The following is a 24,002-nucleotide window of genomic DNA, read 5'->3' on the forward strand; positions in this document are numbered from 1 at the left end:
TAGAACCGAAATGTGTCCCCCGCTCCACCCACAGCGAGTACTCCTGCTGCCGTGCTGTGTACCCCTCTGTATGGCCCTCCCTTTTCACAAACTGATGTCACAGCCCTGGAATGACCCAGTTTCCACTTGGAGACTATCCCCCGACGCCGAATGTGGGAGAGAAGAGTGCCTCTGAGCATGTGTAGGTTAGTCCTCCCTTCACGCCCATGCCCCAGTTACGCCCATGGTTTCCAGCCAGGTGGGGTCATCCACTTCTAATGCTATCATTGAGCACTGTCTAGGACTGAGGTCTCTCTAAAGCAAGGCTACTCAGCTCCAGCCCTCCTCCAGATGTCAGCCTACAACTCCCATAAGCCCCGACTATTGGCCACTGTGGCTAGGGATTATGGGAGTTGCAGTCCAAAAACAGCTGGGGGGGGGGCTAAGTTGAGCAGGCCTGCTTAAAGGAACAGGGGCATATGTAGGGCAGAGCTGTGTGTGTGTGTGCCCGTGTTTTTGTGTCCATGGCTGCTGTTTCTTTGTGCAGCTCGCTGTAGTGATTCGCCCAACTCTATGGTGCCGCTGAGGGTCGATATGATGGGGTGGCCATGAGAACGGGGTGCGTTCGGGGTCTGTTGGTAGTGGGCTGGTCTCCTCTGTGCTCACGGATTGTGTGTGTGTGTGGGTGAAAGGACCCAATTTAGGGCTGGCCAGCATATTTAACCACCAGTTAGCAATTGGTTTTACTGGAAGATCCTTTGAGGATGGAGTGGTGAGGAGCAGACTGGATTCTAGCCATGCCCCAATTATGCCCGTGGTTTCCAGTAAGGCGTTCTTTAGATTTGAATGCTCTTTAGATTTAGGGGTGCTTTAGATTCCCCTTTTCCTTCTGTGTTGGAGGAAACTGTCCCTCAGGTAGACATATTTGGCTTCTAAGGAGATCAGGGATTCCCAACCTCTGTCGATTTGCCACGTTCCCCGGAATTCCGGGTTTCACCTAGATTTTAAGCATCTCACCCAGATGGCTTAGCCCACCCAGATTTGCCCAGATTTCAGCTTTCATTAAAAACAAAGAAAAAAGCTAAGCTCTAGCCCTTGTAGAAGTAGAGTTATGGAGCAAAACGTGCAGCCCCTAGTCTGCTCAGAAATTATTTTCAAGCCAATTTACATAATATGCAAATTAGGCACCCGGATTTGGAAAGCCGGAATATGGCAAGCCTAACCTCTGGTACTCCAGAAGTTGCTGAACTACAACTCCCATCTTCCCCTGCCACGATACATTGTAGCTGGGAGTGATGGGAGTTGTAGTTCTGCAACGTCTGGAGTACCACAAGGTGAGAACCCCTGTTCTAGATCCTTCCCCCCCACCCATTTAATCTTCGCTATAGCCCTGAGAGGTAGTTTAGACTGAGAGATGCAGGGATTATTTATTGCCGATTTATTGATTAACGCCCCAATATCCTATAGGCTTTGATAAAGAGTCACTTTCTAAAGTCACTTTCAGCCACTGAGCTGCATGGCCGAGTGGGCAGGCCTGTCTTGGGGCCTGGCTGTCTGTATCCTAGGCAACGCTAAGCAAAGCGGACTTCGGCCTGGTCAGCACGTGATGATCACCACTGCCATGGAGGCTTTGGCCTGGTCCACATGTTAATGCCACCACAGCGGTCTCAAAATGGCTCTGTGTGGCCTCCACTCCCTGCAGCGGCCGCAGTGTGAGCCACGAAGTTGTCCCTGGGATGCGAAGAATTTACACAGGCCTAGCCAGTGTGACAGGCTTTTATGTGGTGGCTGCAGTATGCCATATAAATTGGCTGTTATCATCTCCACATAGGGTTGCCATTTCCCCCAGAATTTAGGGTAGCCCCCGGATTTTGGCTCCTCCACCTGGCTGCTAAATTCCACCCAGATTTGCACAGATTTCAAATGCGCTGCCCAGATTGCCCGGATTTTACTCTGGCTCCGATCACACGGGAGGGCAGAGAAGGAGGGGAAAGTATACAGATCTGTCAAATAAATAAAATGCAAATTAGTTGCCGTATAATTTGCATAATGTGCAAATCAGGCAAATCTACCTCCGCACCTCCTCTTCACCTACGCAGAGAATAAGGGTGTGTCTGCCAGACCGATCAGAATCAGTTACCAGTCTTGCTGGATCCCACATTCCCTGCCAAGGAACTACAGCTTTGCAACCATCTAGGGACCCCTTTGAAAGACGTCTCTTGGCACACTTGCCAAAACAGTTCCCAGGCTTCTTTCGGGGAAGCCATGACGGTTGGAACTGGCTTCCAAAATGGCTTCCATCTGTAGACATAAGCCCAGTGTTGTCTCAACCCCATGAGTTCTGAAGGCAGGACAGAGTGGGACGAGTGTACGATCTGAGGAGGGGATTGCAGTGGACATAGATCGACCTTCTTGCTATGTACCCCTGGCTGCCATTTAAGGAAAACCATGGTGAGGATGGTTACAGCAGGGAGCCTTCAGTGGGCCCAGCGTGGCCTCCCTGGGCCTTTGGAGAAGTGCCTGTGGATGTGTCCCTTCCTTCCTTCCTTCCTTCCTTCCTTGCTTTCTCTTTTCCCCCTAACACAACCTCCCCCTGCTGCAGCCCCACAGGAAGTAGCCGCTACGCCTCATCGGCAGAGCTGAGCCAGGGGAGTTCGCAGCTCAGCGATGATTTTGAGCCTGACGACGTGAGCCTGCGAGGCTCGGAGCTAGACGAGCGGGATGGCGATTCCTACCACTCGTGCCACAGCTCGGTCAGTTACCACAAGGACTCTCCGCGCTGGGACGAGGAGGAGGAAGACGCTCTCTCCCTGGAGGAGGACGAATTCAACGAGGACTACAGTGAGGATGAATACTATCCTGAGGATGAGCTAGTGGAACCCGAACCTGAGCCCCACCCCAGGGACACATACCAGCAGCAGCAGCAGCAGCCTCCACAAGTCACGGCACCCCAGCAGAAGCTGCAACAGACGCAGCAGCAGCCACAACAAAAGCTGCCCCCAGCACAGCAACAGCAACAGAAGCCTCAGCAGGTGCAGCAGCAACAGAAACCGGTACAGGCTCAACAGCAGCAGCAACAGAAGCCGCAGCAGGGGCAGCTGCAGCAACAGAAGCCGCCGCAAGCACAGCAGCTGCAGCAGAAGCCACAAGCGGTGCCTCTGCCCCAGCAGCAGCAGCAGCAGAACCTGCAGCAGGCACAGCAAAAACCACCACAGCAACCCCCGCAGCAAGTCCAGCAAAAAATGCAGCTGCCACAGCAGCAGCAAGCTCAGCAGAAGCAGCAGCAGCAGCAGCAGCCGCCCGCAGCCCAGCAACAACCACCAGTGCAGCTGAAGCAGCAACTGCAGCAGCAGCAGCAGCAGCAGGTGCAGCCGAAGCCGCAGCAACAGCAGGAACCGAAGGAGGAGAAAGCAAAAGAAGAAGCTCCAGCAGTCCAGCTGGAGGAACTCCCAGCAGAAGAGACCCCAGCCAAGGAGAAAGTCCCCGAGGAAGAACCCCCAAAGACAGAGGAGAGGTGAGTGATCCAGCAGAAGTGAGAGGTAGGTTTGATCTCTGTTACAAATTGCATGCACTGAAAACCACATATATAGCTAGCTATGGACTGATAAAGTGAAGTTGTGCCGTCAAGTCGGTGTCAACTCTTGGTGACCACAGAGCCATGTGGTTTTATTTTGGTAGAATACAGGGTGCTTTCCAGATTACACCCTGCAATGGGGTCACGGCGGATCTCGGAAGTGTGCTTCTACACTTCCTGCGTTGTGACACCGCAGTCCCTCTGCTGACAGCAGGGTGCTGTTCACATTTCCAATGCCTTGTTTCGAATTTAATCGCTGCGATATAGTGCTATGATGTATATCTCGTGTGAAAAAGTTGCTGGTTTTTTCAGGTTGTTAGTTTTCACAAGACTGCTCCCCCTGCTTGGCGCTTTGCTATTTACATTTTGAATGCAATTTGCCTGAACGGAAGCATTTTGCCACTGTTGAGCTGCTAATCTGGAAAGCACCCAGGAGGGGTTTACCATTGTCATCTCCTGCCCAGTATGAGATGATGCCTTTCAGCATCTTCCTATATTGCTGCTCCCCAATGCGGCAGGGAAGTAACTTGCCTAGGGAGCAAGAGGTCCCTGACTGAGCTGATGTACTTGGTCTCGGGCTTGGCGTTGGAGTCTCCCAGGCTTGTGGTGCTGGGGGACTTCGGTGTTCACTTTGGGACCAATTTGTCCAGGGCGGCTCAGGCATTCATAGCAGCCATGACGACCATGGGCCTATCCCAGGTGGTCTCGGGACTGACACATATTGCTGGTCGTTCACTCTGAACAGGGTGGTGTTCCGTGGGTGGGGACTCCTGTGATATCCCCTTTGTCATGGACGGACCACCATCTGGTTAAGGTTGGACTCATGACCACATCCCACCTCCGCAGGGGCAGGGCGGCCCATTAGGATGGTCCACCCGAGAAGGTTACTGGATCCAATAGGATTCCAAGAAGCCTTGGAGGGATTTGGTGTTGGCTCTGCTGGTGACCCTGTTGACACTCTGGTGGAGAACTGAAATAATCAACTCACCAGGGCAGTGGACATGATCGCTCCTAAGCGTCCTCTCCGACCCGCTTCAAAACTGGCCCCTTGGTATACGGAAGAACTACGGGGGCTGAAGCAGTGAGGTAGATTACTAGAGCACAAGTGGAGGAAGACTCAACTCAAATCCAACAGATTAGAGCACATTTGAAGATCTATGCTCAGGCAATACGTAAGCAATTCTTTTCTTCCCTTATCATGTCCACAAGTTCACGTCCAGCAGAGTTGTTCAGGGTCGTGAAGGGGCTAATGTGTGCCCCTTCCCCCTTGAATCAGTACTTAAAACCAACAATTACTCACTGTGACATTTTAAATGAGTACTTTGTGAACAAAATCTCTCATATCTGGGCCAACTTGGATTCAAACTCCGCAATTGTTACAGAGTCTGATGCCGAGGTGCCCAGCAGTTCCTCTTAAGTGATGACCCTGGGTCAGTTTCAGTTTGTGACTCCTGAGGATGTGGACAAGTTGCTTGGAATGGTGCGGCCTACCACCTGCCCTCTTGATCCTTGTCTGATATGGCTTATACTATCTGGCAAGGAGGCTCTTTGTAGGGGGCCTGGTAGAGATTATAAATGCATCTCTGAGGGAAGGCAGCATGCCTCCTTGTCTTAAGGAGGCAATCATTAGACCCCTTCTGAAGAAGCCTGCCTTGGATCCCTCAGAGTTAAATAATTACAGGCCTGTCTCCAACCTTCCATGGTTGGGCAAGGCGATTGAGAAGGTGGTGGCCTCCCAGCTCCGGGAGGTCTTGGAGGAAACTGATTATCTAGACCCATTTCAGACTGGCTTTCGGGAGGGCTATGGGGTGGAGACTGCCTTGGTTGGCCTGATGGATGATCTCCAATTGGGAATTGACAGAGGAAGTGTGACTCTGTTGGTCCTTTTGGATCTCTCAGCGGCTTTTGATACTATTGACCATAGTATCCTTCTGGAACATCTGAAGGGATTGGGGTTGGGAGGCACTGCTTTGCAGTGGTTCCACTCCTACTTCACGGTCAAATTCCAGTGAAGTAGGTTGATTGGAGACTGTTGTTCTTCAAAATCTGAACTTTCATATGGTGTCGCTCAGGGCTCCATATTGTCTCCGATGTTGTTTAACATCTACATGAAACCGCTGGGAAAGATCATCAGGGGATTTGGTGCAGGGTGTTATCAATATGCTGATGACACCCAAATCTATTTCTCCATGTCAACATCATCAGGAGAAGGCATAACCTCCCTAAATGCCTGCCTGGAGGTGGTGATGGGCTGGATGAGGGATAACAAACTGAGACTGAATCCAGATAAGACAGAGGTACTTATGATGTGGGGTCGAAATTCGGGAGATGATTTTGATCTGCCGGTTCTGTGTGGGGTCACATTCCCCCAGAAGGAACAAGTACGAAGTCTGGAGGTGCTTCTGGATCCAAACCTCTCTCTGGTCTCCCAGGTTGAGGCAGTGGTCAGAGATGTTTTTTATCAGCTTCAGCTGATACTCCAGCTGCGTCCATTTCTTGAGATGAACGACCTCAAAACAGTGGTACATTTGCTGGTAACCTCTAGGCTGGATGACTGCAATGTGCTCTATGTAGGGCTACCTTTGCATGTAGTCCGGAAACTGCATTTGGTTCAGAACACAGCAGCCAGGTTGGTCTCTGGGTCATCTTGGAGAGACCATATTACTCCTGCGTTGAAGGAATTGCACTGGCTACTGATATGTTTCCAGGCAAAATACAAGGTGCTGGTCATTACTATAAAGCCTTAAACAGCTTGGGTCCTGGGTATTTAAGAGAACATCTACTTCACCATGAGCCCCACCGCCTGCTAAGATCATCTAGAGAGGTTCACCTGCAGTTGCCGCCAACTCATCTGGCAGCTACTCAGGAATGGGTCTTCTCCGTTGCAGCCCCTGGCTTTTGGAATGTGCTCCCTGTTGAAATAAGAGCCTCCCCATCTCTGCCAACATCTAAAAAGGCACAGAAGACACATTTATTCAACCAGGCTTTTAAGTAGATTGATAGTTTTGCATAATTTTAATACTGGGTTTTAAATGTTTTTGATCTTTTAAATGATTTTAATTGTTAATTGATTTAATGTTTTAAATGATTTTAATTGTAAACCGCCCAGAGATGCAAATTTTGGGCGGTGTAGAAATATTTTAAATAAATAAATATTTTTTTAAAATACAATAAAAATAAAAGAGGTTGCTGGTTTGAATCCCCGCTGAAACACCTATATTGGGCAGCAGCAATATAGGAAGATGTTGAAAGGCATCATCTCATACTGTGCGGGATATGGTAATGGTAAACCCCTCCTGTATTCTACCAAAGACAACCACAGGGCTTTGTGGGCACCAGGAGTTGACACCGACTCGACGGCACAACTTTACTTTATGGAGTGATTGCCTACAGTGCCTTATCTTGGCGTTCTGGTTACAGGGAGAAAGAAGAAGCAGAGGTCGTGGACCCTAAAGCACGGGCAAAGGCCAACTGGCTACGGGCATTCAACAAAGTCTGTATGCAACTCCAAGAGGCAAGTGTCTTTGATCCCCATCCCACCCTGAGACGAGTGTTCCCTGTTACAGGGTTTCTCAGATGTTGTTGACTACTACTCCTATAATCCCCAGCTGCAGTGGCCTTTGGCCATTGCAGCCAGGGGCTATGGGAGTTGTAGTCAACGATATCTGGGAATCCTTGTTACAGGGAACACTGCCCCGACTCACTCCCGCTATCTTTGGAAAAATCAACGAAGGGAGATTTAGACTCCTCCCCTGAGGTAGAAACCTCTTTTGCCCACGACATTGACCCCTGATTAGGAACGCTTCTGAAACTTGAATTACTCCCCAGTCGTGCATCTTACCCACGCACACCCCTCTCTGCCAATTATTGTCCTGCTGGAGTCGATTTTGAGTTTGCATCCCCTTCCTCTCCAACCCCGCGACCCTCCGGCTGTGTACCTCTTCCCCGTGAATTGAGTTGACGGTATATAATTTTTGTTTCGTTTTGTTTCTAGACACCATCCGCCATCTTTTTACGTTTTCTTTTGACCCCCGTTCTGCCCCTCCTGGGACCCCCCTCCCCGAACGTCACTTTTCAGTTGTTTCGCTTCGCCACCACCCTTGTCTCTACGTCTCTCTGTCTGGGTTGCACCGTAAGCTCCGGTAAGTGTGTGCAGCTGTTGACTGAATCACCAGCAGCTGTTTGCAGTGTGGTCGGTGTAGTGACCCCATGACCTTCTCCAGCCTTCTCGGTCTGTCCTGGGGAATGTCAGAATCCTTAGCCTTCGGAGCCCGGCTTACAAATGGCTACTCTCTCCCAAACATTGCCCATGATCTTGTTTTAGACTGCAGGCTCCTTGGAGGCAGGGACCTGTACTGAGTGATGATGATGATCGTGATGAGTTGTTTGTTTGTTTTTAATTTTAATGTTTTGTATTGTATTCTGTATTTTATATTGTAATATTTTCATCTTGCTTTATGTCTCTTTATTGGTTGTTTTTTTACCACTGTCTTATTGTGAGCTGCCCAGAGAACAATTTGTTTGTTATGGGACGGCTAACAAATGAAGTCATCATCATCATCATTTCTATTATTGTTGTTGTTGTTATAGGGGCACCATTAATTTTGGTATTTTCTGTCTCTCAGGCCCGAGGTGAAGGATCTGGGGAATCGAAATCTCTGTGGTTCAAAGGCGGGTAAGTGATGGTCCCAAGTGTGGCTTAGAAAAGTAAACATCTTGAGACAGACTGTGGGTTACTTTGATAAATAGATGGCTGCAATTCTAATGTTCAAACAGCAAGGTAAAATTCTGACTTCAGAACCGCTTTTCCAAAATGTGTTGCCTTTTGAAATTTTGCAAAATTCTGTTTCAGCGTCTGTATGTAACTTCCAGACAGCCTTTGGCCTCTACACCTCTTACTTTAGAGGACTGAGCCCCAGCTGGAGAGAAATAGTTTTCTCAGAGAGCTGAAGCGTGGATATAGCATTTTTAGAGCATCAGGGCCACTCTGGAACTACCCACACTGAATTCAGTACAAATATGGAAGCCAGCTGTGTGCAGTGCCAATTGGCTAGTGCCTTGGATGTCACCGATAAACCTCTGCCCATAATCCTCAGAAGGGTGTTGCACTTTTTAAAAAGTGTCCTTTTTAAAAGGTTAATAATTAAATGAATGAACAAAGAAACAGATACATGCATCTATGTTCATGTGGCACTTTTGATTTTTTTTTTTAAGGTATACAGTCCAAACCCCCATCTCCTTCCCATTCCCGTCTCCTTCTCTTTCTTTCTTTGACTCTTTTTGTCTTTTTTCCAGGCCTGGTGGCGGGTTGATCATTATTGATAGTATGCCAGACATTCGCAAGAGAAAACCCATCCCCCTAGTTAGTGATTTGGTGAGGTTTCTCCTAATGTCTTTCTGCTCTTTCTCTCTCGTTCTCTTCAGCAGCTGCTAGCTTTCTCTGCTCTGGACCACCGGAATTTAGCTATGGGTCCTGCTGGGTTAATGGAGGAAGGAGTCACATAGATAGATAGATAGATAGATAGATAGATAGATAGATTTATTTTTTCCCCCTCCAAAGCTAGAGCTGAAACCATCACTTCTCACCAATCCAAAGTCTGACAATGTTGGAAAAGCTGGATCCAATTTCAATTTAAAAACAAAACCCTGACTTTTAAACCTTTAAAAAAAGGTTAATGCCTTTGCTCACCAGATGTAATATTTAATAACACTGTCAGAATAATTATAAATACGTTGGGGATGGAACCATAGTTGAGTATGGGACCATAGCTTTGGATCTGCTTTGGATGCAGAAGGTCCCAGATTCAATCTTTGGATCTGCTTTGGATGCAGAAGGTCCCAGATTCAATCCCTGGCAGCATCTCCATATAGGTCTGGGAAAGACCCCCGAGCCTGAAACCCTAGAGAGCCACTGCCGGACAGTGTAGATAACAACGAGCTAGATGGACCAATGGTCTGATTCTATATAAGGCATCTTCCTCTGTACCATATGTAACATGTTGTATCATAAGAGTTGGTATACCGCAGTGGCAATGAGTTTCAAAGGCACCCTGGACCTCAGCCACTAACTTCTCACCTTGACTCAGGCTAAGCAACATTAACTCAGGCCCAGCTAGCTGTAACTTTAAATACATCATTTGATCCTACGTGTTTGAGGGTCGTCCCCCACTCCAAGGCGGCCCCAGCAAAGGGAATTTAAAAATGCAATTCTTGTCTTTACTGTTATTATTACCCACAAGGACAACTGCTTCTCACAGCTTTTCAGTCCAATATCAACTGTCATGGTGACACTGCAAAAAGGAGATTATAGCGGATTTACTTACCCCAAGTCAACAACCTGGATGGCTTTAAGAGGGGTTTGGATCACTTCATGGAGGAGAGGTCTGTCATCGGCGACTAGTTGGAGGGCTGTGGGCCACCTCCAGCCTCAAAGGCAGGATGCCTCTGAGTACCAGTTGCGGGGGAGTAACAGCAGGAGGGAGGGCATGCCCTCAACTCCTGCCTGTGGCTTCCAGCGGCATCTGGTGGGCCGCTGTGCGAAACAGGATGCTGGACTAGATTGGCCTTGGGCCTGATCCAGCAGGGCTGTTCTTATGTTAAAAGGTGTACCCTGCTTTCCCTCTCTTCAGGGGAAGTGATCAAAGTGTCTCCTAATTTTGTTCCAAGCAAATAATTGGTGAGAGGAACATAGGAAGCTGCCTTCTACCGAGTCAGGCCATTGGTCCATCTAGCCCAGTATTGTCTACCCAGACTGGCAGCGGCTTCTCCAAAGCTGCAGGCAGGAGTCCCTCTCAGCCCTATCTAGAGATGCTGCCAGTGAGGGAACTTGGAACCTTCTGCATGCAAGCAGACAGGTGCTCTTCCCAGAACGGCCATCCCCTAAGGGGCATATTTTCCAATGCTCACACATGTCGTCTCCCGTTGAAATGCAAACCAGAGTGATCCCTGCTTAGCAAAGGGGACAATTCATGCTTGCTACCACAAGACCAGATCTTCTGACCGGAGATATACCAGCTATTTATTTATTTATTTATTTATTTATTTATTTACGGAGCCTGAAAACATACAGTGGGTAGTGGGGTAGATAAGGTTCCCGTCCTCCATTAACCCCAGGTCCAGCGCGCCAGCCTCATTGAGTTGCATCTGCTTCGCTTCGCTAATATAGCTGCTTCTGTTTTGTTTCCTTCTTCTGTTCTCTTCTCTATGACGCTGTTTTGGCTGTGTACGTTGTCCCTCAGGGGAGCGGCGGTCAAGTTCCTGCGCTGCATTGACAGCATGCCCGACATTAGGCCTGGACGTAAATCTCTTCCGCTAGTCATCAGCGATCTGGTGAGAACAAGGTTAAAGAGAAAGCACCCTGTGGGTTCCCCTTTCCCCCACCGCCCATGTCCGCAGCACCTCTTAGGAGCTCAGTCAGACTGGTGTGATCAGCTGCTGACTAGTGTCCTTCAGGGCTTAGGAAGACAGCCCTCCACTATGGTTTGTCCCTAGCATTTGGTAACATTGCTCCTGTGCATGGAGTTTCTGTGTAGCTATCCTGATGAACAGCCGTGGATAGGCCCACCCTATCGAGAAGGGCAAGGCCCAGTGGTGGGTGGGGTGGAATCAGGAAAACATTACTTTGATCCTGCCCCAAGTAGTGTTGCTTCTAAAATTCTCCTTGCCGGGTGGTGTGTCTGGGCGCAAAGTGTCTCTCTCTGTAATTTATGCAGAGACGCGCTGTGGGCTCCAGAGGTGCCTTGTTCCACCACACCCAACTCTCATCTCACTAGTCCTGTTAATTGACAAAAATATTGCCTTGGAGCATAGACAGATTCAGGCCTAGAACCCTACATTTTTTTGAGGTGGGGGTCCCTTGGAGGTCTTCTAGTCCAACCCCCCACTTGGTACAGGAAGACGAAGACGGTGATAGGCTATAGTGCCACCCATATAGTGCACCGTGTGCTTGGAAAGAGTGAGTGAACTCCCACCCACAATTTATTGTGCCTGGGAATGATGGGAGTTGTAGTTCAGCAACAGTCGGAGGGACAGCCGCCCAAGTGCTCCATTAACCCCTGCCCGGTCTAGAGGTCTCTGACCCCAAGGGAGACCGCTGAGGCAGTGAAGGTGAGAAGAACAAGCCTAATCAGCTTGTAGAATTCTCTGCCACAAGATGTGGTGGCAGCCAACAACCTAGATGGCTTGAAGAGGGGTTTGGATCACTTCATGGGGGAGAGGTCTATCACTTCATGGAGGAACATAGGAACATAGGAAGCTGCCATATACTGAGTCAGACCCTTGGTCTATCTAGCTCAGTGTTGTCTTCACAGACTGGCAGCGGCTTCTCCAAGGTTGCAGGCAGGAATCTCTCTCAGCCCTCTCTTGGAGATGCTGCCAGGGAGGGAACTGGGAACCTAGATGCTCTTCCCAGAGCAGCTCTATCCCCTGAAGGGAATCTCTTCCAGTGCTCACACTTCTAGTCTCCCATTCATATGTAACCAGGGTGAACCCTGCTTAGCTAAGGGGACAAGTAATGCTTGCTACCACAAGACCAGCTCTCCTCTTCTTAAGAAGAGGAGAAGTCTATCAACTGCTACTAGTCAGAGGGCTATAGGCCACCTCCAGCCTCAAAGGCAGGAGGCCTCTGAGTACCAGTTGCAGGGGAGTAACAGCAGGTGAGAGGGCATGCCCTTAACTCCTGCCTGTGGGCCTCCAGCGGCATCTGGTGGGCCACTGTGTGAAACAGGACGCTGGACTAGACGGGCCTCCTTGGGCCTGATCCGGCAGGGCTGTTCTTAGGTTCTTATGTTAAGCCTTCTTCCGCCTTCCTCTGCCATCCCTGATGAGGGGAAGGCCATTGCCACGTGCCTCGGAGACCGTTCTAGTGGCTTGCTAAGCCCCAGGATGGGTTCCCCCAGGTGGGGAAACTGACTCCGTCTCAGCTTGGTGCTGACAAATTCGGTGACTGCTCAGCCAGGACCAAGGTCCCCTCCTCCTGCCCGCCTGCTGGGAGAAACAGGAAGGGAAGAGCAGCTCCCTGCCTGACTGGAGAGCTTGAGAGAGTTGCTGGGACTGGCCCGGTTCCCCACATCGGGTGCTATCACTTTAACAGCTGCTGTGTGAAATCCCTGCCTGACAGGGAGCATCAGCCTGTCTTCTGTGTTCCGAGTTTCCCTTTCTGTCCCTCTCCCGCCTCCTGAGCCTCGCTGCTTCCAAAGGGATGGTCCTTCCTTGCGACCTCAGGTGTACCCCCTGCCACCCGGCTGTTACCCAGAACGTCCGCCACACACCCCTCCGTGGCATGCTCTCCCAATGGGCCATCCTCTTTGTCCTTGCTTTGTGGGAGCAATGGTAGAGTGCACAGGAACCTAAGAAGCAGCCTTATAAAGACTCTGACCATTGGTCCATCTAGCTCTGTATTGTCTGCAGAGACTGGCCACATCTGCTCCAAGGTTGCAGGCAGGCGTTTTCCCCCAGCCTTAGCCAGGGAGGGAACTTGGAACCTTCTGCTCTTCCCAGAGCGGCCCCATCCCCTAAGGGCCACATCTTACAGTGCTGCTCACACATGTAGTCTCCCATTCAAGTGCAAACCAGGGACGACAACTTGCTTAGCAAAGGGGGCAATTCATTTTCCCAGGTCCAATGTCTGGCGTCTCCAGTGAACTGCTGCCAGTCATAGGAACATAGGAAGCTGCCATATACTGAGTCAGACCATTGGTCTATCTAGCTCAGCATTGTTTGCACAGACTGGCAGCGGCTTCTCCAAGGTGGCAGGCAGGAATCTCTCTCTCAGCCCTATCTTGTCTTAGAGGTGCCAGGGAGGGAACTTGGAACCTTCTGCTCCTCCCAGAGCGGCTCCATCCCCTGAGGGGAAATATCTTGGAGTGCTCACACTTCTAGTCTCCGATTCAAATACAACCAGGGCAGACCCTGCTTAGCTAAGGGGACAAGTCATGCTTGCTACCACAAGACCAGCTCTCCTCTCTGGGCTGGGTAGGCCAATGATCAGAACAGGAACGAGGCAACTGCACATGTTTGATGGACTTCAGTCTGAAACCTTCAAGAGTTTGTACAGAAGGGAGAATGAGGCTATTCTCTCGATGGGGGAAAACTGGTCTAAGCCCGGTGGTTCTCTGGAGGCTAACCCGCCAAAGAAGCCCTCCCCTTAACCCAGGTTAGCGGAGTGAGTGCTCCACAAGCCCAGGTTTTCTGGTCATGTGCTGTAGCAACACATGAGGAGACCCCTGCCAGGAGGCTGGAACAAGCCTCCCTTCACACTCTAATGAACTTCCTGGAACTTCCTGGAACTTCTGGGGTCCGAGTGGCCCCCAATACCTGCCACATGTAGTCTCCCGTTGAGATGCAAACCAGAGTGATCCCTGCTTAGCAAAGGGGACAATTCGTGCTTGCTACCACAATTCATGCTTGCTGGTAATCGTGTGGGCGGCTCAGCGATCGTCTGCGGGGAAGGGTAAGTTAACCCGCTCTCCCTACAGACTCACTGGAAGCTCTTCTCACCAATCGTGAGAAGAGCTTCAATGAGTGATGGGTCATATTTTTTCATTCTTGCATGACCAGCTGAGTCTGCCAAAAATCCCTCTTCCACCCAACTCTTCAAGGTGGTGAGGCCCTGGCTGTCTTTGTCATGGAACCTTGGGAACTATCATTTTGTACATGCTAAGAAGGCTGCGTGAGCAAGATCTTAAACCCCAGGGAACTACTATTTCCAAGGTCCCTTGATTAGGTGACCGGTGCCAGCAGGAACCATCTGAATTATGGTTTGTAGATCTGTAAAGGTATTCATGCTGTGTTCCAAAAATCCTGAGCCCCAAAGAACTGCCGTTCCCATTGCTCCTTGATCGGGTGACTAGGTGCAGTCAAGAAACCCTGGCTTCTTATCATTTTGTGTAGGTACTTAAAGTTCTGAATTGGAGAGACACCAAGCCCTGGAGAACTACAATTCCCTGGGTGCTGTAACCAGCTGCAATCTAGGAACCTTTGTAATGTTTGTTCTTGGAAGGGGCTACAAATCTTTAATAAGATTTCTCAACGCCCTCATTAAAAACAACAGTTCCCAAGGATATTGGTGGCGGTGGGGGGGGGATAACATTGAAACCAGTTTCAGACCAATTTCAAATCACTTTCTAGTGTCACCTGCAGGCTATGTTTTTCTGTTTGCTGACAATGCCAATTTTTTGTACTTTTCAGGCCTTAGCCAGGTTCAGAGATGAGCAGCAGGGTTCCGGCCAGGTGCTGGAGCATGCAGATGGGAATCAGAGGGACCGGAGGCACAGAACGGAGTCAGGGTCAGCCCAACAGTCATATTCCAAAAGAAGGAAGTCGGGGGGGGGTGGCACAGAAAGAAGGCAATGCAGTTTGTGTGGCTACTCCAAAGGTTGCTCAGACAGAGGAGCAAAGGCTGAGGCATTCACACAATAAAGAATAGGCTCAGGGAAGCCTCCTACACGATCACGGATGGCTCCTCCTACCTTGTTTTTAACTGACAATCAAATATCGGAAGCACACACAGCTCCCAAACGAGGGTTGGAGGGTTGTCCTACCCTGTTCTTGATTGTGTTAACTGCCCTAGTGTAGAGCCAGCCAGGTACTCTCAATCACCAGGTCTGGCTGGGCTTCACTACCCTTTCTGGCCATTATCTGGGTGGCGCTGTAGTGCAGCAAAGTCCAGGCCAACATCTGCCCCGTGGTTGAGGGAGTAAGGTGCCCACCTGAGGCCTTGGTGTAAGACTCTTCCCCAGCACCTTTATAGTACTTCTCTCCTGCAGGATATTTACCACCACCACCACCCCTTGCTTGCCTCTCTCTTTCGAACGCCCTGCTTGCAAAACCTGAATTTGACCGTTCTTCCTCTGTCTGTCTTTTGCCCAAGCTTCTGCTCCTTTCCTTGAGTGCTGCTGCTTTTTTGGTGTCTTCTCCCTCCTCCTACTGAGGGAATGCTGATGCCTCTGTCTTATATGTGGGTACCAAACCTGGGGAGGGGGCTTGCGGTGGTGGGGCATGGTTATGAATTGGCACTTGTTTATAGATGTGGTCACAGGCAGCAGGATGCACACTCCACTGTGTCAGGATGTATGGTGAGCCATCATTCCTTCTCAGGCTTCGGTGGGTATTCTACAGGTCTGTAGGAATCCTTTTTACTCCAAGTCTGTGGGGCAAACAAAATGTTTCCTCCAGCCAGAAGGCCTTGGAGGTGCTTCCACCCACAAGCAGAAGTTGGAGGGGTGCAGGGGGAAAGAGCTACTCAGGTATTCTGTGTCACCTCAGCAAAGACCTGGGGACTGTCAGGTTGTAAGACCAGGGGAAATCAACATGTGGAGGTCGGAAGGAAGACCAGTGGGTGAGGAAACCTGCACTTTCTTTCCACATGCTGATTGATAGATTTTTGAGTTCTCTACATGAGGCTTATGCCGTGAGAAAAATGTCTCTGTGGGGTGTAGAAATTTATCATCACTGTGTCCAACCAAAGCAGAGGAAAGAGGGGCATACACTGCCTGTTTTTAAGATCCTTGACAACTTCAGGAAGATGCTTAGGCGTGTGCTTTGGGGAGTCTCCAGGGGAAAGGGAGGTTCCCCTTAGTTAGCAGATGCCTGGTACCATGTGCTTGATGTTCTAACATGACCCAGAGATGGCAATGTTAAGAGTGCAGTTGGTCAGCCCCACAGATCCGGGTGGGATATAGGGAAAGTGTCCAGGGTACTGAGTATAAGCCAGGTAGGAGATTGGTAAAGTCTGGAAAGAGGGTTAGGATTCAGCGCTGCCTTTCTTCTTGTTTTCGTGGGGGAAGTCTGGTGAGAAGGGATTATCACCTAGTTTCCTTCTCTTAACTTCTCCTTCCCTTATTAAGTCATCTTAACTCCTCCTTCCCTTCTCTCTTGCTCCTTTTCTGACGCCACAACTTTACAGGCGATGGTGAGTAGTGGTGCATCTTCCTTCTTTAGCTGTTGCTTACTGATGGATGCGTTTTCTCCCACAATCCCAGATCTTTTTCTTCATTGAATATTACCCACAGGCAATCCCCCGCCCCACCCCAGTCCTTCAACTTGATTCAGAATTGATGCTGTACTTACGAGATTTCTCTTACTTATGTTTGCGGAGAATCTGCTTTGAGATATTTTGGATGGGCAGTATAGAAATACAATACATAAATAAACAGGACAGCAATCACTGGGCATTTTGCCTAGAGTCAAGAGTTGACGTCAAATCACTATTTATGTTGACAAATTCATTTATTTTTATTTAACATATTTATATACTGCCCAAAACTCACGTCACTTAGCAATTTACAATAAAATAACACAAATTAAAATTAGATTAAAGCATTAAAACAATTTTAAATGTTATTAACAATATTATAAATGTTCAATATAAACAATGTTTATAACTCATTCATTCATTCATTCAATTTCTATACCGCCCTTCCAAAAATGGATCACAGTGAAATATCAAATAAATAAGATGAATCCCTGTCCCCAAAGGGCTCACAATCTAAAAAGAAATATAAGATAGACACCAGCAACAGTCACTGGAGGGGTACTGTGTTGGGGGCGGATAGGGCCAGTTACTCTCCCCCTGCTAAATAAAGAGAACCACCACGTTAAAAGGTGCCTCTTTGCCAAATTAGCAGGGGTTACCAAGTTAACTCGCTCCTCACTCTTCATCACAGTTTTTCGAAAGCATGTTAAATCTTGGCTTTTTACCCAGGCTTTTATATGATTGTCTCTACTGCTGCTTCTTTGTATTTTGTACAGTTCTTATGCTTGCATTTTAAATCTTTTTTTAAAAATTTTTTTAATTTATTTATCACATTTTTATACCATCCAAAACGCAAGTTCTCTGGGCAGTTTACAAAACAATAAAAATCAATAAAAAGATTAACACATTAAAATTGTAAATGTTAAAACTATTGAAACACAATTAAAACACAGTTAAAATTTAATTAATGTATAATTAAAAGTCTGGGTGAACCAATGCGTCTTGACTGCCTTTCAAAAAGTTGTAGCAGATGGGGAAACTCTTATTTCAGCAGGAAGTGTGTTCCAAAGCTTCGGGGCAGCAATGGAGAAGGCCCGTCCCTGAGTAGCCACCAGACGAGCTGGTGGCAACTGCAGACGGACCTCTCCAGATGATCTCAATGGGCGGTGTGGTTCATAGCAAAGAAGGCGTTCTCTTAAATACCCAGGGCCTGAGCTGTTTAGGGCTTTATAAGTTATAACCAAGACCTTGTACTTTGCTGGAAACTTATTGGCAGACAGTGTAAATCTTTTAAGATGGGAGTGATATGGTCTCTCTCAGATGACCCAGAGACCAATCTGGCTGCCACATTTTGGATTAACTGCAGTTTCCGGACTACGTACAAAGGCAGCCCAACATAGAGCGCATTGCAGTAGTCAAGTCTGGAGGTGAGCAGCAGATGTACTACTGTTCCTAGGTCATTTATCTCAAGAAATGGATGCAACTGGCATATGCTGATAAAAGGCACTTCTGGCCACTGCCTCAACCTGGGACACCGGGGAGAGTTTTGTGTCCAGAAGCACCCCCAGACTGTGTGCCTGTTCCAGATTTGTTTTATATTTTAACTTAATATTTTAATTGTGTCATTTTTAGAGTCTTGTGTTTAATTTTTGTGTGAACCACCTTGGGATTGTTTTCATGAAAGGCGGTATACAAATTTAACAAATGAATGAATGAATGTTAAATTCTAAAAGCCTGGATGAACAAATCCATCTTAAGAGCCTTTTAAAAAGTTGTCATTGATGGGCAGGTTAATTTTTTTAGTGGGCTCTTGTAGGCCAGGAGCAAGGGGGAGTGCATTTTCAAATTCATGGAGGGGCTTTAAGGGATGACTTTCCATTGTCTTCAATGGTGGCTTTAAGCCTAAGGAATGGCTTTAAGAGGGGCTTAGACAAATTCATGGAGGGCAGCTCCTTCAGTCGCAAATAGTCTTGATGGCTAGAGGCTACCTCCAGGCTCAGGGGCAGGACACCTCTGAATCCTGGTTGCAGGGGAGCAACAGCAGGAAAGGAAGCATGCCTTCATCTCGTGCTTGTGGGTTTCCCAGAGGCATCTGGTGGGCCATTGTGGGAGGCTGGATGCTGGACTAGATAGGCCTGGGCCTGAGCCATCCGAGCTGTTCTTAGAGTCTTCCCTTAACTGATCACTGATTTGCAGTTTTGTTTTGTTATCCTGCTTCCTTCCCACAGTCTTTGGTCCAGTCCAGGAAAGCCGGAATCACGTCAGCACTTGCATCGAGCACTTTAAACAACGAAGAGCTAGTAAGTGTGCGGACTCCCTCTGTCGCGGAGAAACAGTCCTATCCCCGAGTGACAGCCCATGAGGCATAGAGGAGAGGCTGGCAGGCTTAGAAAGGTGGGCTGGAGTTGCAGGACTTCTTCAGCCTGCAAGGCAACCAGAAGGATGAGAGGCAGGCAGAGGAGGCTCTCCGGTTGCAGTACAAGCCACACAAGACCTTCGGCAGGAGGTGGCGTCTGACTGGTAGTGCAGGCGAGCATCACTGGGAGGGCACAAGGTGATGGCCCCACTTGGTAAGAGACCAAAGCCCCATTCACATGTTACGTTCAACACTTGTACGATGACGTGTCGTAAATCTGTCAGGCTAGCCAGGCGAAGCACAACAGAGGCAGAAGCAGAACAGCAAAATCCAACAGGAATAAATTCTCCAAACCAGGTCCAGTCTGAGTCAGTCCAATAAATCCAACAGAGTCCAAAGCGAAATCCACAGGCAAGGTCAACACAGTCCAGGGTCCAAACATGGTCAAGGCAATACAGGAACACAGCCGATTAGCTCGCAGGAAACTGTTGTTGCTATCAGCAGGGTAGCTATGTTACAGGCGTCTTAAATAGGCCAAGCCCCCGGTGCTGTTAATTAAGAGTTGCTGAGTCAGCAGCTTTGCCTGTTGCTCTACCCATGCGGCTTCTTAGCTCTTGCTGTCTCTTGGATCGGCACCTCTCCACAGCTGAGACTGGTTGCGCCTCCTCCACAAGAGTTGCCTCACCCGGCTCTAACTCATCTTCAACTCCCTGTGCATCAGACCCACTCTCTTTTGCCACCTGTGGTCGTTTCCCACCCTCCTCTGCTGTCAGCTCTGTCTCTACCACCAGCTCCTCCTCGGAGTCTTCCAGCATGCCCATGACATGGCAGTACAGTAGACACAGGTACAGATCTGTACACAGATGTAGCCATTCACAAGTTATGTTGAACGCAGGAACAGCAGTCCACTTCCTATTTGTACTATGCATTTGAAAGGCCGGTATCCAGGTTCACTTTTTAAAGGAGCACAGGTACCGTCATTCACACCAACACGTGTACGACCTCATCACACTTGTACAGCATAGCGCCTGAACTGAGCTCCACCCTAAACCTGTACGTCTTTGCTCTCTCCCTGTAGAAAAACCATGTTTACAAGAAGACCCTTCAAGCCTTAATCTACCCCATCTCCTCCACAACCCCCCACAACTTCGAGGTGTGGACGGCCACCACGCCCACCTACTGCTACGAGTGCGAGGGCTTACTCTGGGGCATCGCCCGCCAAGGGATGCGGTGTGCCGAGTGTGGGGTGAAATGCCACGAAAAGTGCCAGGACCTCCTCAACGCTGACTGCCTGCAAAGTGAGGGGCACCTCACTCACCTGGGATGGGCATGGGAAATGGGGGCTGCGTGGGCAGTTGGCAGGGCCGGATTCTGACACGCCGAAGCCCTGTTTTATAGCTGCTTCCCTCATAAACACAAAGTAGTCTTAACTTGGTTTAACTAAGACTTTATTCAGAAACAACTCCATTTTTCTCCTTCTCCCCTTCTCCTTTTCCTCTCTTTTCTTTCTGACTCCACATAGGAACATAGGAAGCTGCCGTATACTGAGTCAGACCCATGGTCCATCTAACTCAGTATTGTCTTCACAGACTGGCAGCGGCTTCTCCAGGGTTGCAGGCAGGAATCTCTCTCAGCCCTATCTTGGAGAAGCCAGGGAGGGAACTTGGCCCACCCCCTCTACAGGATCCCCACTGGGACAAACTTCTAAAATTACAAAACATAAAAGACTACTAGATAGAATACTACAGGTCCGAATACAACACTCCCGAAGTTATGTCAAGCTTTTGGACACTGAGGCGTGTGCAAAACATTTTGACACGAAAATGTTTCGACTCAAAATGGGCCGTTTCAAGTGTCTTGAGCTCAAAACAAAAACTCCATTTAAATAAAGGGCCTGTTTCAAGCTCAGAACAAAACAATCCCATTTTGATTCGAAACGTCTCAACATTTCATGCACCATTTTGGAGGCCTGTTTTCCCCTTGCTGATTGGTTTTCTGGCACTGGTTTCCTATTGACTTGTAATCCTATGGGGGTATGGGGAAAAGGTTGAAAATGTGTTTAAAATTGCCCGCTTGTCCATTTCTCTTGTGGGTTGGGTGGTAGGTGGCAACCATCATGCCCTACCACCCAACCCACTTTGATGTCCTTAGGAGCTACCCATGGGGAACAATGAGGTTTTTTGAGTTTCCCCATTGTTCCCTATGGCCAAAGCACTTGAAGCATTTCAGGTTTTGTTTCAACGAAACAACAGGATCAACCACTGTTTTGGCAAAATGTTTCGGCTGTCTGTATTTTGTTCCTAGCTCGAAACAAAATGCAAAATCTGTTTCGTACACATCCCTGCCCCATAGCATTACAAAAATAAACATCTAGGGACCGAAGGGACAATGAAAAGAGAAGCTAATTTGCATTAGCAATACCTTTACGTGAAAATATATTTTGCAAAACTTGGAATTTAGTTGTTATCCAGCGGCCTCAAATGATATGAGGCCCTAAGCTGTAGCTTGCTTTGCTTGTGCCTAAGTCCAACACTGGCAAGTGGGTGTCAGGCTCACTTGGGGCTAGGGATCCAAGTGGGGATTTGGGATCAGACCCAAATAATGTCTGCTGTCTCCATTCTCTGCCATTGCTGGCCTTGAGCTAATTGATCCTCTCTCAGCCTTGGCTGTCTTTGTTGCAGTCTTTCTTTGCTGGCCAGGTTTGGAAGTTTGGGTTGAAATCCCTGATCTGCAGTAACTCAGACGCAGATTCGTATTTTTATATGTGGGTCGGTCCAATGTATGCCTCTTAGGGTACTGTTGGTAATTGGCTCTCCCCCCAAGCCACCCTTTTGTATCTGACTCCGCCCCCTGGTCATCCTCCCTGGCACTTTGTGCTGCAGTGTGGGCTGCATGGTTTCCAAAGTGCACGATGTCCATTGTAAGGACTTGTGTGTCTTGGGAAAATTATATTTCCCAGAGCCCCTGGCATCACATCCGTCACTACCATTTTGCCCCTGGTTGGGTTTGGTAGACCACATGAGGTTGGACCTCTAAGCCCGAACCTTGCCTACCAGACTGGGATATCACACGTGTGCTTCTCTGTGCACTCAGGAGCGGCTGAGAAAAGTTCCAAGCACGGAGCAGAAGACCGGACGCAGAATATCATCATGGTGCTGAAAGACCGGATGAAGATCCGGGAGCGCAATAAGCCCGAGATCTTTGAACTGATCCAGGAGATCTTTGCTGTCTCCAAGACCACTCACACCCAGCAGATGAAGGCTGTCAAGCAGAGCGTTCTAGACGGCACCTCCAAGTGGTCAGCCAAGATCAGCATCACAGGTACAGTCCCAGCAACTTCCGGTTCTTCACCACATGGCAAGGATTGCCATTGAATTTCTCCTAAGGGGGCTCTCAAACCTGGGTCCCCAGATGCCGTTGGACTGCAGCTCCCATCATCCCAAAGGCCATTGTGGCTGGGGATGATGGGAGCTGTAGTCCAACAACATCCGGGGACCCAAGTTTGAGAACCCCTGCCATAAGGCAAAATGTAACTTACGAAGCTGCAGTATACAGAGTCAGACTACTGGCCAATCTAGTTTAAGGACATAAGAACAGCCCTGCTAGATCAGGCCCAATGTGATGACTCCCATGGGGGTCGTGGAGGATTCACCAGAGCAGAGTGAGCAGGAGGAAACTCCGGTCAACTCAACAGCGCCAGAGCTGACAGGCCTGCAGGCCCCTCTGCCTCCTTCCCTCCGTCCTCCTGATGAAGCCTCCGAGGCCGCTGAAGTCGAGGTGCCTGACCCCGATCCCTGACAGTGACATTTGGCCAGACTACAGGCTCAGAGGGAGGAATTTATTCAGAGGTGTAACGGGAGAAACGGCGCCCAGGGCAAGCTCTGCCCCTGAAATTGCACCCGCCCCCCCACATACCTGCACCCCCCTGGCCAGAGTGAGTGTGGCGGGCGGCGGCGGGAGTGAGCGTGGCGGTGGCAGGCGGCGGTGGATCGCCGAGTGCGGCGGTGGCGGGCGGGCGGCGGCAGATCGCCGAGTGCAGCAGAGCGACGCCGATGCCTGCCGTCTGGCCCGGCCAGACGGCAGGCCTTGGCGTCGCTCTGCTGCACTCGGCGATCCGCCGCCGCCCGCCACCGCCGCGCTCACTCCCGCCGCCACCCTCCACCGACGTGCGATCCAGGGGGGGGGTCGGGGGGGCATGCCACTTTTTGACGCCCCCCACGTGGCCCACCAGAGTGGCGCCCAGGGCACGTGTCCTGCCTGCCCCCCCCATCGTTACGCCCCTGAATTTATTTATTTAATATCATTCATTCATTCGATTTCTATACCGCCCTTCCAAAAATGGCTCAGAGCAGTTTACACAGAGAAATAACAAATAAATAAGATGGATCCCTGTCCCCAAAGGGCTCACAACTGTACTTTTACCATTCTTTTTAGTGTATAATTATTTGGTTGGGTTTCTTTTTCTTCTCCTTTTATTAGTACAATATTTGATTGCTGTTTCAGTTTATGTGTATCTTATGCATGCATTTGTTGAGTATTTTTACTTCTAATGGTCAGCGACTAGTTTGTGCAGCAGCTGTGAAAAAGGCCAATTCCATGCTAGGGATCATTCAGAAGAGGATTGAAAATAAAACTGCTAATATTATAATACCCTTATACAAAACTATGGTGCGGCCACACCTGGAGTACTGCATACAACTCTGGTCACCACATCTAAAAACGACATTGTAGAACTGGAAAAGGTGCAGAAGAGGGCAACCAAGATGATCAGGGGCCTGGAGCACCTTCCTTATGAGGCAAGGCTACGACACCTGGGGCTTTTTAGTTTAGAAAAAAGACGACAGCGGGAAGACATGATAGAGTTTTATAAAATCATGCCTGATATGGAGAAAGTGGATAGAGGGAAATCCTTCTCCCTCTCACATCAGGGGTCATCTCATAAAATTGATTGCCAGGAAATCTAGGATCAACAAACGGAAGTACTTTTTCACACAACGCATAATTACGCAGAAATCCATAATTTGAACTCTTTATTGGTTTTTAGGAGAGCCCTTCAGACCTATCTGTTTGACCTGGCCTTCCAGGGTTTTTTAATGGTTTTAAAGGGTTTTAACTGTAAC

General features: G+C 49.0%; 1 protein-coding gene across 13 annotated transcripts in view; it reads left to right on the plus strand.

The window, feature by feature from the left end:
* LOC128343637 (protein unc-13 homolog A-like) overlaps positions 1–24,002 on the plus strand; it is a 119,592-nt gene that overhangs the window by 35,884 nt on the left and 59,706 nt on the right. For 12 of the 13 annotated variants that reach the window (XM_053293059.1, XM_053293063.1, XM_053293065.1 and 9 more), the window contains 7 exons: positions 2,582–3,493; positions 6,974–7,067; positions 8,179–8,228; positions 10,792–10,882; positions 18,755–18,826; positions 19,961–20,180; positions 21,976–22,203. In XM_053293059.1, coding sequence (XP_053149034.1) covers positions 2,582–3,493; positions 6,974–7,067; positions 8,179–8,228; positions 10,792–10,882; positions 18,755–18,826; positions 19,961–20,180; positions 21,976–22,203 — 1,667 coding nt within the window. Of the gene's footprint in view, positions 1–492; positions 599–2,581; positions 3,494–6,973; positions 7,068–8,178; positions 8,229–10,791; positions 10,883–18,754; positions 18,827–19,960; positions 20,181–21,975; positions 22,204–24,002 lie in introns of those variants that run through there. The other variant, XM_053293071.1, reaches the window with a different exon arrangement.

Source organism: Hemicordylus capensis, chromosome 2 (assembly GCF_027244095.1).
Source record: "Hemicordylus capensis ecotype Gifberg chromosome 2, rHemCap1.1.pri, whole genome shotgun sequence".
NCBI lineage: Eukaryota > Metazoa > Chordata > Lepidosauria > Squamata > Cordylidae > Hemicordylus > Hemicordylus capensis.